Source organism: Pyricularia grisea (assembly GCF_004355905.1).
Source record: "Pyricularia grisea strain NI907 chromosome V map unlocalized Pyricularia_grisea_NI907_Scaffold_6, whole genome shotgun sequence".
In the NCBI taxonomy this organism is placed as follows: Eukaryota; Fungi; Ascomycota; class Sordariomycetes; order Magnaporthales; family Pyriculariaceae; genus Pyricularia; species Pyricularia grisea.
The window spans coordinates 3,546,977-3,560,420 of NW_022156719.1; the positions used below are offsets into that span (position 1 = coordinate 3,546,977).

A 13,444-nucleotide genomic window follows, 5' to 3' on the forward strand; every position below is an offset into this window, starting at 1 on the left:
TAATAGATGCTCATATGAGGGGCAATAGTCGAAGTGAAGGTGAGGCAAGGTAGGTAGTTCAGGGTGTGCAGTGCATCGACACATTACATGGTTTGAATTCGCAGGCTGGATAAAGAATATCGCGTGCTACATAACGCAGCTTTAAGCTTAAACCTCTGGGATCATGCTCATTATCTAAGCTTTATAGTAACCTTGTTTTCTACAGCTTCTCCAGCTTCTTGACTCATAGCTTTTCTCGGCTTTTGAAAATGAAGCACAACTTACAAGGATGCAAACAGGGAGCTTTTGATCGACCACGGCAACTGAACTAACCTTGAATGTCGCAACACATTACCTTCTCCTGAATAAATGTGATATATAATATTACTGCATTTGGAAACCTCACTCGACCGAGGCGTGTTCGGTCAGCTGTTTACTGTCTTGCTTCGCCATGTTCCTGACCTCGACTGCTACTGGACGACGCCAAGGCGCATCTTTGAGACATCGGGATAGCTTCAGAATAAAATCATTGCTCGCGGATACTGAACACTTTACAAAAAGCATAGAAGCAGGACTGCTAAGAAAACGCCTTAGACTTCTGATTTGAAGGGCGCAGCCTGGCGGCACCGGTTTGATTTACTGCAAGGGCCGTCAAGAACGGAAAACCTCGACCCATCACGGTTTTGACATCGACCAACCAGTTACCCGTCCAGCATTGCCGGGATCGACCTCCGCATTGCGCTTAGTGCAGTACTTCAGGCTGGGTTAGAGTGTAATAGGAAATATTCTGGTCCAGTCAACCACTAGGTTGTAAGCCAAGACACGACGTCCCGGTCCGGGTTTCATCTTAAAGAGCTGAGCTGAATAATTATAGAAAAGCCGGTTGCGCTAGTCAATACCAGCACTGGTTGTTTTGAACTGACTGAATTTTCGACTTGCGGTCTTTGCCGAAATTTTCAAAGTGTGATAGACGATGTTCCTTGGGATGGGCTTTTGTATTTATTTACCTCGTGTTGCTGTGTTGATCAAAAAGATTTCCAAAGTCAGCTGTTCAGTTGGCAAAGTCTGTTGATCTACCCGGTGGTATGGTAGGTTCACAGACTTGTAATTTTTGGGTTCGGGAACCAAGATCTCGTATTCCCGTCCAGTTCATGTCGGACCTGCAGAAAGTCATGGATATCCTAGACATAGTTCGGATGCCGGCATCGGAAATAAAGTTCAAACATCTCATCAAGGAACCGGCCAAAACATGGCTAGTTCCTTTCTAGCAACTGAGTCGTTCCCGTTGCGGACCACTTGGAAAATAAGCGAGTCATATTTACTTTTTTTTTGGGCATCCAGCCCTGCCCTATGCTTCCACGACGGGCCCGGCGATGCCATGTAAGGTACGGCATGCGAGGCGCGTGGTCATGGATATGTTGTTGATATCACAAGACGACGATAGGAACTGGGATCGACAGAGCTGATTGGTCAATTCCCCGCTTCCATCTTCAACAAACACAACAACAACAACATGGATCTTGTGTATACAAAACCGTTAATGGATTTTTTAAGCATGCCTTGGTGAGAAAGCTTCACTTTATCACTGTGCCTTCCCGCCGCAACTCAAGAATTATGTGTCGGTCGCGTTTCGTACCTGTCCCGAACTATGACTCGACAAGGAGAAACCTACCAAGTTGCAATTTGTGTGCAGCTGGTGTTTAGAGAGTCCATGCAGCAGCAACTTTAACCCTGAGGCTGACTTGGTGATTCGAGAATGCCTTGTTATATGACCTGCCCATCTACTTACCAATCTCGTCGACTTGGCATTTTCTCATCTGCTCCTCCATTCAAATGAAGAACAAACATCAGACAAGAATGTCACCACAACCGGAAATAGCAAATACCGCAGCCGCCACGAGTGGCGGTGCTATATCGGAGGAAAAGCCGGGCTTTGACAAAGAGCTCAACGTCACGGCCGTGGAGATCGACTCGACATCATCAAAAAAAGCACATGCCAGCAGCGAAAACAGCAGCAGTAGTAGTGGCAGCAGCAGCACTCACGAAAAGGCCAACAGTACTGACGATAGCGACAACGAAGATGTCATCATCATCTCGGGAGAGGATGTGTCCAATCACCTGCTGCCGCTCAGGGACGACAGGGACCCGGCCTTGACGTTTCGGAGTATTTTTCTTGCCACCTGTCTTGCCGCGTTTGAAAGCACCCTGTACCAAATATATCAGTTTAAGCCCACCGAGATTGAAGTTTCGTCTCTATTCATCGTCCTCATTGCCCACTTCGCCGGCACTGCATGGGCAAGATTACTGCCCCGGGGCGACAAGCTTGAAGCGAAATGGAAGGCCGAGGGCGGAACCGGCGCCTTGCCAGTTTGGATCCGGATCATATCCGTCGTCAACCCCGGGCCCTGGGGTCTTAAGGAGCACGCCATCTGCGCGATAACGGCCGCATCTTCATCCAATGCCGCCGAGGCCATCCTAGCTTTCACGGCGCAGGATCTGTTTTACGACCTGGAGCTCAAGCCCGTGACGGTCGTGTTATCCATCATCTCCATCAGCCTCTTTGGGTACGGCATATGCGGTCTGATTCGCCCCATTGCGGTTTGGCACACAGATGCGGTCTACTGGAGTAGCCTTCCCGTCGTCAAGACGGTGCAGAGCCTGCACTGGCAGGAATTCAAGACTTCCAAGCCGCTGAGGGTGTTTTGGATCGCTTTTGGCTGCATGTTTGTCTACGAGTTTCTCCCGGCGTACATGTGGCCATGGCTTAACTCGGTTTCTATTCGTAAGTTGTCTCTTGTAGTGGTTCTCTGATATACAATCCAAACGCTAACCAAGTTCCTCAGCTTGTTTGGCTGCTATGCACGCAACTGGCGACCTTGGAGCCACTCTAACGAGGTTCTTTGGAGGTTCAATCAACAATGAGGGTCTTGGACTATTCTCACTGTCCTTTGACTGGCAATATGTAAGTACAGTCGCTCCTCTTTCATGGTTCTGCCACAGATGCAGAAGGACAAAGCTAACCGAATTTCCACGATTTAACTACATAGATCACATCGTACAACACATCTCTTCCCCTCATCACTCAGCTGCACACCGGCCTCGGGCTTGGCATCTGCATGATCGGGATGGTGGTTGTGTGGTACACCAATGCCTTCAACGCCCAGTCTCAACCCTTTATGAGCACAAGGCTGCACACTGCGAACGGCTCTATCTATCCCATCTCCGAAGTCTTTGAGGCCGGACAGCTTGACCATGCGATTCTGGAAAGGTTTGGCCTTCCACGACTTTCGGGCACTTTTGTCTGGGGTTTATTTATGGCGAACGCTGCCGTGAGTGTTCTAAATCTTTCTTTGTCGCCTTTGGCGTTAGGACCTTCTCCAGCTGACATGTTTGATATCTAAAAAATAGATTGGTGGCATGATTACTCACTGTGCAGTCTTTTACGCCAAGGACATAATTAACTCTTTCAAGAGCGCCAACAACGACGATTTCAAAGACCGCCATCATAAGCATATGAAGGCCAACTACAAAGAGGCACCTTGGTGGTGGTTCGCGCTTGTCTTGTTTGTGAGCTTCAGCCTAGGGCTGATAGTCGTCACTACACAGAACATTACATTGCCTTGGTGTTCGTACCCTAGTCCCTTATCATTGTGCCCCTAATTACGCTTGACGTTATCCCCGAGAACATCTGCTAACTTCTCATCAGGGGCCTATATGATATCACTGCTACTTGGGTGCATAATTGCGCCTCTTGTGAGTCATCAGATCCTTCCATAATTACCCCATTATTGTATCGAGTGCTAACCCAGTTCCACTCAACAGAGTACAATGTTGTTCTCTCGTTTTGGCCTGGCTATTGCTACCAATAATCTGTCCAAGATGTTGGCAGGTTTAATTATTCCTGAGCGTCCAATCGGCACAATGTATTTTGCCGCGTGGAGTCACAGTGTAATCAGGTATGTACCGCTTCAAGTTTGCGATGCCTGTCGTCTTGATAACTCTTAGACTGACCATTTATACCGTAGCTCGTGTCATTCTCTTTGCAACGACCTAAAGATTGGAGAGTACCGTAAGTCTATTATTACTTTGCTAGGGCTTGAATGTTCCATACACCAGTAAAGATGCAGCAGACAGACTGACTTCTCCCTTCTGCAAAATAGTCAAAATCCCACCCAGAGACATGTTCCTAACCCAAGTATACGGCACCATCCTTGGGGGCTTCATCAACTACGGCGTCATGAGCTCCATCGTCAAGACCAACCGTGACCTCCTACTGAACAGCGACGGCAACAACTCCTGGAGCGGCGCCACCATTCAGAGCTACAACACCAACGCCGCCACCTGGGCGCTGGCAAAGTACCTGTACGGACCCGGGGGCGCTTATTGGATCGTACCGTTAGGTCTGGTTCTCGGTGTTGTGCTTGTCCTCATCCACAGGGCAATAGTTCACGTGAGTGCTTTTCCCTCTTTTACTTCTCCGTTCCCATCCCAGAATTTAATCAGCTGACAAAGCCCTGTTTACCCAGTTCGTCCCCAAAATAAAAGGCTGGGACCTAGCCGAGAACATCAACCTCCCACAGCTGCTCACCTACTGCGGCGAGATACCCATCGGCGCCACGCAGACGTGCGTGATATTCAGCCAGATCCTCGGCGGCTTGTTTGCGCAGTTTTATCTCCGCAACTACAAGCCCCGCATCTTTAAGAACTACTTCTACTCGACGGTGGGAGCTTTTGACGGCGCGGCGCTGTCGGCACTGTTTTTGTTGTCCTTTGCAGTATTTGGGGCTGCGGGACCCGCGATACCGTTTCCAAAGTGGTGGGGGAATCGCGCCGGGGAGAATTACGATTTTTGTCCCAAGGTCGAGTGAGAAGAGGAAGATGCATGCCGTAATTTTTTTTGGCTTGATATCATCATATCTGGGCGTTTGTGGGAAAGAAAAGGGGGGGGAAATATTGCATTTTTATGAGAAAATGGGTTTCATATAGATCATGAAGGATATAATTCATACCAACAAGTGACATACTTCGAGACTATCTACTGCCTAATCATAGCCACTTTAATTATCCCCAGACTTGACTCTTCGTGTTTAAAAGTCATAACACAAACTATAATCCAATGCTATGCTGTTGGATGCAGCGAAGTTATAATTTTCTGACCGTTTTCCATGCAGCCTGTCGAATCCTTGCGCAACTCATGCATGTTTGGCTCCAATTTGAAAAAAAAAAAGACACAACTAAAATTAAATGGTCTCTAGCGAATGAAACTATTATCATATCAACTAGGAAGTCTGGACTTTGTTTAAGCTACCGTTTGGGCACTACTTCGCATTGAATTTATTATTTTCTGTTTATCAAGTTTAAGTCAAGTCAAAATCACATTCTCCAGATATTTGGGGGCAAAGAAAAAGACTGCCGTTAATAGGAAAGTTCGCAGTGATGATACTAGAATAGGACCTAGTCTAGTTCTAGCTAGATCTTTGCCTACCTGGTTGCAGTTACGTAGAAGATCTTGATCCAATCTATTTTACTAATATTGTCCCGAAGCTACGATTGAGCGGGGACGAATAGCCCTATGTGATGTTAGGACTTCGGGTCGTCAATTGCCCGAAATGAGAGATGCAACAAGTTCAAAAATATCCTATTCACACTAGCCCGATTTTATATGAATAGGCGAAAATATGCTCAAGTTTGCGCGTTGAAATAAACTATTCGCGAAACTTAAACATGAGTAAGATCCGATCTTGCTGTCATTTATGTTCAAGTACCCCAGATCGGAACTGCATAGTTGCAAAAGTTGTTCATGCTTGAGTCGCCTCAACTTCAGACGGAAACAAAAATTACGGGTTTAGGTAAAACAAGGTCAACTGAGTAGAGTCTTTGCTGAACAAAGAAAGACCCCGCCCAACCGTTTGGGATTGTCAATCAATTCACCGGCGAGATACAAGATTGCTCATGGAGGTTATTTGTACAGGCCGGTGCATGCTCTTCTCCCAACAAACACTAGACTAGATTACAAGTTGAAGCGCATCAAAGACAATAATACATCGCCACCTGCAAAATTTACAAAGAACAAAAAAGTGGAATAATCGTTACAGGGGCATCTTTTGTTGCTTTTTATCGGGTCTAGTTCTAGACCAATAAAAAGCAAATGAATTGAAACTGGTGATCTCGCGTAACAAGGAAAATAAGACGAGGCCAAAGCGGACTATGAACACCAAAAATTTGCCCGCCGCTGCCGACCCGAGCGACAAGGGCTCGAACAAACGCGCGGCTACTACGGAGTTCACTACACCTTGTTTTCACCGTGGCTCACCATATAGCACAAGTAACGTAGTAAAAGAGGACATGGGACGGAAAACTAGGGGACCGCTGTGGATTTTTGGGTCTGGGACTTTAAAAGCTCCCCCTCCCATCCCCCCTGGCGTCTTAATCATGAGACGGTCTTAGGGGAGAGGGGAGAATAGACATGAGTCGTGGGCAAACCAGGTCCGAAAGACAAAAAAGAATATTTTTAAAGGAAAAAAAAAAAAAAAAAACATACTTTATATTACGTGGTAAAAGGGTTTTGGACAAGCTCGTATGCTTAATTATTTTTATTCTTAGACAACTTGCCAGTGGCGGTGGAGAAACCCGCCCGGCGGACCAGGGAAGAGGGAGATGGGTTTGCACCCCCCTTGTTAATGTGGACTCGATCCGGGATCGTGAAACTCGGAATCTCTTCTTACCGCAGTGGACTAGAGAGTCCTTGAACAACCTTTAGGTAATCCTAAATAAGGTCCAAGGCAGACAAGGGTGGAAAATGGGGCTGAGGATGGATTGCGAGTGGTTTAAGAGTTTTTCTTTTTCTTTTTGACAAACCCCCTACACATTGGTACTGTATGCGTACTTGTCAGATTGGCATAAAAAGCATGAATTTGTTCGGAATTTTAACGTTACGGTACAGGGCTCGCGGTGCAGTGAAAGCGGATACTACCCACGTAAACAAGAGATAGGGTTTTTGGGCAACGATTATCTGGGCTGTGCGAATATCGTACGATGAGAGTTTGCGCGCGCGCACAGCGGAGGAACAAAACAATAAGGCAAGGTAGGGCCTGTCAAATTTCGGATGATGGAGCTCAGATTACGTTGTTCCCATTACCAGATGGCGCTAGAGACGGAAGCGAAGGAACGTCATTAATGCAAACCCATCTGTACCTTGAAATTTTGAGTTTTTGAGTTTTTAAGTTTTTTTTTTTTTTTTTTTTTTTTACTTTTCATGGCCTTGATATTCTGGGTTTTCCCCTCATGACCAAACAGACAAACCCCAAATAATCATCCCAAGTTTTCGTAAGGATCTCCGGGTTGTCACAGTGGTAACCATACAAAATACTACTACTTTCCCTGTCTACCTAGATACAGTTTTCCCAGCACAATGGATAGCTGAAAGCAAACATAATGAGCCCGATTCGTCGATATTCACAATTACCGTGGTTGTGCTGGTGACCATCGAGCATCGCCATCTTCCACCATGTACAAAGTATAAAAAGAATTCTTGGTGTTATTGGCGCCAAGCCAAACCAAGGGGTCATCACCACATTGGCGAGTTTCGGGTCCAATTATTTTACTAGGCTGGCCTGGTTCTTCATTTTTGGTCTGTCGCTTACTAGTTTTTTTTTTCCTGTCTGGTTTTTTTTTTCTTTTGGTGTTGGATTTCTTTCTTTGTTTACTGTATTCGGCTTTGTCGGATATGGCAGAAATCGCTTCTTCAAAGAAACAGAAACATGTCAAAAAAAAAGTGGCGAACCCAACTGTCCTACAAATTAATTCAGCCACAGTCTCAGACCAATGGCTAGCTGCAGTTTTTGCGACAAGACAAGGAGACTGCTAGGGCAGCCTCAAGTTGGATCAGAATCGCAGTCATGATGCTTGCGACAACAGCTTAGCTTCTGGAGCAGTGGATGGTCTTGGCATCTTGTCTGCGCCGTACAGGTAAGGGGCTCAAACATTTAGGCTCAGCTCAGCCTGAAGGTATTCATAGTTGGCAAGGGGCTGCAGAAGACCTGAGAGACTACTCACCTTAGCAGTGGTAGCGGGCTGGTAGGCCTGTTGGATTGATATCAGAAACGTGGAGAATAGCCCCGCAGAACCACCCCACCTTTAGCACGTGCGGAGTCCAACCTAGAAACAAGTTCATTTTCTTTTATTTGTTCCTCTGCAATATTTTTCTTCTCTGCGACCCAAACTGCAGCCAGACAGCCTTAGCCTTATCTTAATGCCCGCCCTACCTATTACAACATGTTCGTTCCTGAAAGGCAACCCATTGTAACCCACACCAACTGCAAGGGGCCGAGAGACAGAAACGTCCTCGCCGCAGCGTAATGCAGGCAAATGCATGAAACCTAGGCCTTTGTGCGGAAAATCCCGGGGATCCGAATGCTGTCAGTTGGCTGTCACTCAGCCCATCACGGATTGGAAGGGCAACGGGCAAACTGTCTCCCAAGGAAAAAAAAAAACAATATACTTTGTAGGCAACCCACAGCTGGGCAGATGTACTAATAGTGACCACAGACCACTATGTACACATTTGAGTGACAAAAGGGCTGGACTCGATATCAACATTGGCGTGTGTCATCTCTCAAAACATTATCCCTCGGAGTCGTCAAACATGTCAAGAGTTCGGATGGATTAAAAGACAGCCAGGGGTTAGTCCGGACCGGAATTACGGGAGGTGTGGACCCTGCCATCTTTATGTAACTCACCGTACTACGCAGTATCATAACTCCCACGCAAGGTAAGGCAGCCTAGACCCGACCCTAGTCATTCGCGTCTGCAACCGAACATGACTCCAGCAGGCAATGATCCACGGAGAGATTCGACACCACGCCAATACCGTACCGTTGTTCGAGGAATAAACAAATCAGCAATCTATCTACCTAGGCAAAAACTCGACTCGATTTTTGCTCCGAGACTAGGCCATCTAGACTGTCAAAGACTGACTGTCTAGTGCAATGCGCCCTTTGCATTTGATCATAGGAATTGCAAAATTCACCTGCTCTACCGGCGATGACATCCAAAGTCATGGTCAAACAGACCTAACTAGCTTGCCGTGTGCCGTTGTGCCGAAACTTAAATCACTAAACGGGGCCGCCACCCCCAGGGTGTCTGTCTTTCGTCAGAGCGTTCAAAACACACTGTTGGACTCCACGTCCATCTCCACGTGCTCCATTATCAAAATCTCCCCCTGACAACCACAAAGGCCAAGACCAACGTCAAGATGGCTGACAGCAAAAGTAAGAGCAGCGACTGTATCTGCTGCCTCACCTCTAATGATTCACCATAGACAGCAAACAAATCTGATACAGCACATGGATATCATCTCCTCATGCCATCTGTCTACTTGCTTTTCCCGCCTTCGGGTCTTCCGGCTGGATTCCACCAAGATTTCGGCATCTATCTTGCCTAGATTTTGTTCTCCTGTCCTCCGCAACGGCTTTCATGCCATCGCAAGCGGGCCCTATTACAGGATAGCTTTGTTCACTTACCTGCTTCTGTCCTAGGCTGATACTCGCTTGGTAGGCACTTGGCACACTCTTGCGTTCCCGAGGCCGGGGCCATTTGCTCGAGGAAAAAAAAAAAAAAAATACCAAACCCCTGCGCCCCATCACTACCGGGACTGTACACGGTCCGCCAAGCAGACGCTTACCATATGGGGCCGATCATGATGCCGCCGTATAAGGAAACCAGGCTCGCTCCTGCTGCACATCTTTTTCTCGGCGTCCCTCTCGCCCCTTTCTATCCCTCTGTTTTTTTCGTTTCCGACGTCACAGCTCCCCCTTTCCCTTCGTTGGCCGGTACCCATGTTGATTCGTTTCTTAGGAGCTTACAGTGTGAGGCTTATCTAATTCATCTTCTCGGTCGGAGAAGCTGCAGTTGACAAGTTTGTTGCATACTGTTGGTTCACTTTCTTTCATTCCTTTTTTTGCCCTACCTTTCCTTCCTTTCCTTATCCCCTTACCAACTTTCATTCTTTGCATTCACTGCTCATTACTGCTTTCCATTCTTCACGGAGCAGGTCTCATTCGTTTGCCAAAGACCTCCTATTTGATATTGTAGGCTTTGGTTTTATTTTATTCTTGTCGCGAGGGAGAGGATCAAAAACAATCACTGCTCATCTGGAAGCAGTTGTCAGTCCTTACCCATTTTATCCGTGATACCATAAGTCTGCTCGTAGCAGACGATATACATAATGCTTCCCCGAGTCTCCCTTGTTCTATTTGCCCTTGTGGCTACAGCAACTGCCTCGCCCGCACGAGCCGACAGGAGGAACCCGCCACCGGCACCCGCACAGCCCGCCGAGTGCAAACCGACGACGATTACTGAGCACGTCACGCAAACACAGCATGTCACAAAGGAGGTGAACCACACGCTTCCCCCTCAAACTGTCGAGAAGACGCTGCCTCCGACGACTGTGGAAAAAACGCTGCCCCCGACGACTGTCGAGAAAACGGTTCACGTCACCCAGACCGCCACCAAGACGCTCCCACCGCAAACCGTCCATGTCACTGAGACTGCCACGAAGACAGTCCACGTGACGCAGACCCAGACGCAGACCCAGACCAAGGAGGTCACCAAGGTGCATACGAAGGAGGTCACCAAGACCCTGCCGCCTCAGACGGTGCACGTGACCCAGACCGCGACTAAGACGGTCGTCTCGACAAAGGTTGAGAAGATGGAGGTTACCAAGACCCTCCCTCCCTCGACCGTTGTATCGACCAAGGAAGTTGTCAAGACCCTGCCTCCCCAGACTGTGCACGTCACGCAAACGCAGACCAAGGTCGAGACCAAGGAGGTCGTTAAGACCCAGACCAAGGTCGAGACTAAGGAGGTCGTCAAAACGGTGCCCGTCACTCAGGTTAAGGAGAAGATCATCACCCAGACCCGCGAGGTGCCCGTCACCAAGGTCCAGGAGAAGATCGTCACGCAGACTAAGGAGGTGGTCAAGACTGTGCCTGTCACCCAGGTGAAAGAGAAGATCATCACCCAGACCCGTGAGGTGCCCGTTACCAAGGTGCAGGAGAAGATCGTCACTCAGACCAAGGAGGTCGTCAAGACCGTCCCCGTTGTTCAGACCCAAGTGGTCAGCAAGGTCCTTACCGAGACTCGCGATGTTGTCAAGACGGTCCCGGTCGTTTCTACCCAGGTCAAGGAGGTTATTAAGACTGTCGTATCGACCCAGCAGGGCTCGCCAGTCCACGTCACCAAGGAGGTCGTTCGCACCGTCACGCAGACTGGTGCCCCAGTTACCGTCACGCAGGCTGTCACTCACGCCGTTACCCAAACCAAAGAGGTTGTTCGCACCGTTACCGAGTCTGCCCAGGTCGCCCCTGCGCCGAATGTCCCTCCCACGACTGTGACCAAGGAGATGATCCGTACCGTGACCCAGACTGGCGCACCGGTGACCGTCACCCAGACGCAAGCCGGTGCCCCTGTGACGGTTACCCACACCATGCAGGGAGCTGCCGTCACCGTCACCCAGACGCAAGCCGGTGCCCCTGTAACGGTTATCCACACCATGCCTGGCGCTGCTGTTACAGTCACCCAGACGCAGGCTGGCGCCCCTGTGACGGTCACCCACACCATGCCTGGGGCTGCTGTCACAGTCACTCAGACTCAGGCCGGGGCTCCCGTCACGATCACGCAGGCCGTCACTCACGCTGTCACCGAGACCAAGGAGGTCGTCAAGACCATTACCGAATCTGCTCAGGTTGCCCCGGCACCGGTTGCCCCTCCTCAGACCGTTACCAAGGAGGTCCCCGTTCACGTTACCGTCACTCAGCAGGCTCCGGGCAGCGAGATGACTGTTACCAAGGAGGTTCCCGTGCATGTAACCGTCACCCAGGGCCAGGCCGTCGAGAAGACGGTCACCAAGGAGGTCGTCAAGACCGTCACCGAGTCTGCCCAGGTTGCTCCCGTTGCGCCTCCGGCGACCGTTACTAAGGAGGTTCCGGTTCACGTTACCGTCACCCACCAGGCCCCTGGTAGCGAGAAGACTGTTACGAAGGAGGTTCCCGTTCACGTTACTGTTACCCAGCAGGCCCCTGGCAGTGAGAAGACTGTCACTAAGGAGGTCCCGGTTCACGTCACCGTCACCCAGCAGGCCCCTGGCAGTGAGAAGACTGTCACTAAGGAGGTTCCCGTGCACGTGACCGTCACCCAACACGGACAGGGCGCTGAGCGTACCGTCACCTCGGTCCATCAGGTTGTCCACACCGTCCAGGTACCCATCGTCCACACCATTCAGGTGCCCGTTGTACACACCAGCGTTGTTACCCAACACGTCCCCGCCCCGGCGCAGACCGTCACGGTCACCGCGGGAGCCGGCCACGCAGCTCCCCCGTCGCACTCTATGCCGCCCAAGGTCGTCATGCCAGCTCACTCGGCACCGCCCGCCAACAACCATACGGCCCCGGCAGCTGCGACCTCTTCTCACATGCCTCCCCCGGCTGCCACATCGTCTGCCCACATGATGCCGCCCGCACACTCGGCCGCACCGCCCGCGGCCGAACACTCCATGCCGCCTCCTGCTGCGGCACCGAGCATGCCCCACGAGCCGGCCTCGCCCGCCGCATCTCCGATGCCGCACGCTTCGGCAGCACCCGAGGCAGCACACCCCGCAGCCGCAGAGGACACCAAAGCCCCATCCAAGAGGATGGCCCGGAGATATTCGGCATAAGAAAGATTTTCTACGTTTTAATGTTGCAAACACCAAAGGGGTGGGGGGGGGTTTCTTTTCGATGCAGGGGGGGTGGTAGTTATGAAATAGAGAGGTCTTAGGAAGAAAGATGACGGTATCTCTAGAAGAAGGGACGTCTATTTTTTTTTCTCTCTTTCCCTCATATTTAATGTACATATAATTGACCCAAGAACTCGGGAGTTTGAGGAAAACCACATTTCTTTTTTGGCAGGGCCCACTACACAACGTATTCAAGCAGCAATACCTCGCATGTATCCTTCTCCTCATTATCATCATCATATCTTTTGGCATTTTCTTTGTTATTGTTTCCCGCATCTTCTATTCTTTTAAATCTTTTTTTGTTTACTATCACCATGTGATGCTTGTCACGAAGGGAGGTTAGGGGCTGAAGCATGTTATATTGTCTCTTGTCAATTTTGAGAAATATATTCAGTCGTAATACGCCTTTTGGATGCTAGTGAGTGTGATCTGAGGCTAGCTCTTATAGTTGTGTTCGCGAGTAGTTGATGAAGCTGCACTCGTTGGTCACTCGAGCTGCCAAGGTTTTTAGGCCCCATTATAACTCCTACTCACTGTTGCGTGTATTGTCGATGACTCGAGGCCTGAATCCTTATGGGGAGACAGTGCCAGTTACATATCATGTCTTGTTCGATATAGCAAGGAACCAACAACACCCAACCCTGGCTTGCTCTCATGCCAAGATATCCCGCACTAGAACGCTGCCGCAAGCCT

The 13,444-nt window shown here is 49.4% G+C and overlaps 3 protein-coding genes across 3 annotated transcripts; 2 read left to right on the top strand and 1 right to left on the bottom strand.

Annotated features, from left to right (window-relative positions):
- Positions 1-1,836: 1,836 nt before the first annotated feature.
- Positions 1,837-4,847, top strand: PgNI_09046 (uncharacterized protein; the record flags this gene model as incomplete). Its single annotated transcript, XM_031129036.1, has 9 exons — positions 1,837-2,761; positions 2,823-2,941; positions 3,027-3,308; positions 3,388-3,604; positions 3,686-3,732; positions 3,802-3,935; positions 4,005-4,048; positions 4,140-4,429; positions 4,506-4,847. 9 exons carry the CDS (start codon positions 1,837-1,839, stop codon positions 4,845-4,847), a joined length of 2,400 nt encoding a protein of 799 aa, XP_030979084.1.
- A 4,292-nt stretch (positions 4,848-9,139) lies between these two features.
- PgNI_09047 (uncharacterized protein) lies at positions 9,140-9,817 on the bottom strand (the record flags this gene model as incomplete). Its single annotated transcript, XM_031129037.1, has 3 exons — positions 9,140-9,267; positions 9,501-9,576; positions 9,662-9,817. 3 exons carry the CDS (start codon positions 9,815-9,817, stop codon positions 9,140-9,142), a joined length of 360 nt encoding a protein of 119 aa, XP_030979378.1.
- Positions 9,818-10,204: 387 nt separating this feature from the next.
- Positions 10,205-12,691, top strand: PgNI_09048 (uncharacterized protein; the record flags this gene model as incomplete). Its single annotated transcript, XM_031129038.1, has 1 exon — positions 10,205-12,691. One exon carries the CDS (start codon positions 10,205-10,207, stop codon positions 12,689-12,691), a length of 2,487 nt encoding a protein of 828 aa, XP_030979081.1.
- Positions 12,692-13,444: the final 753 nt, after the last annotated feature.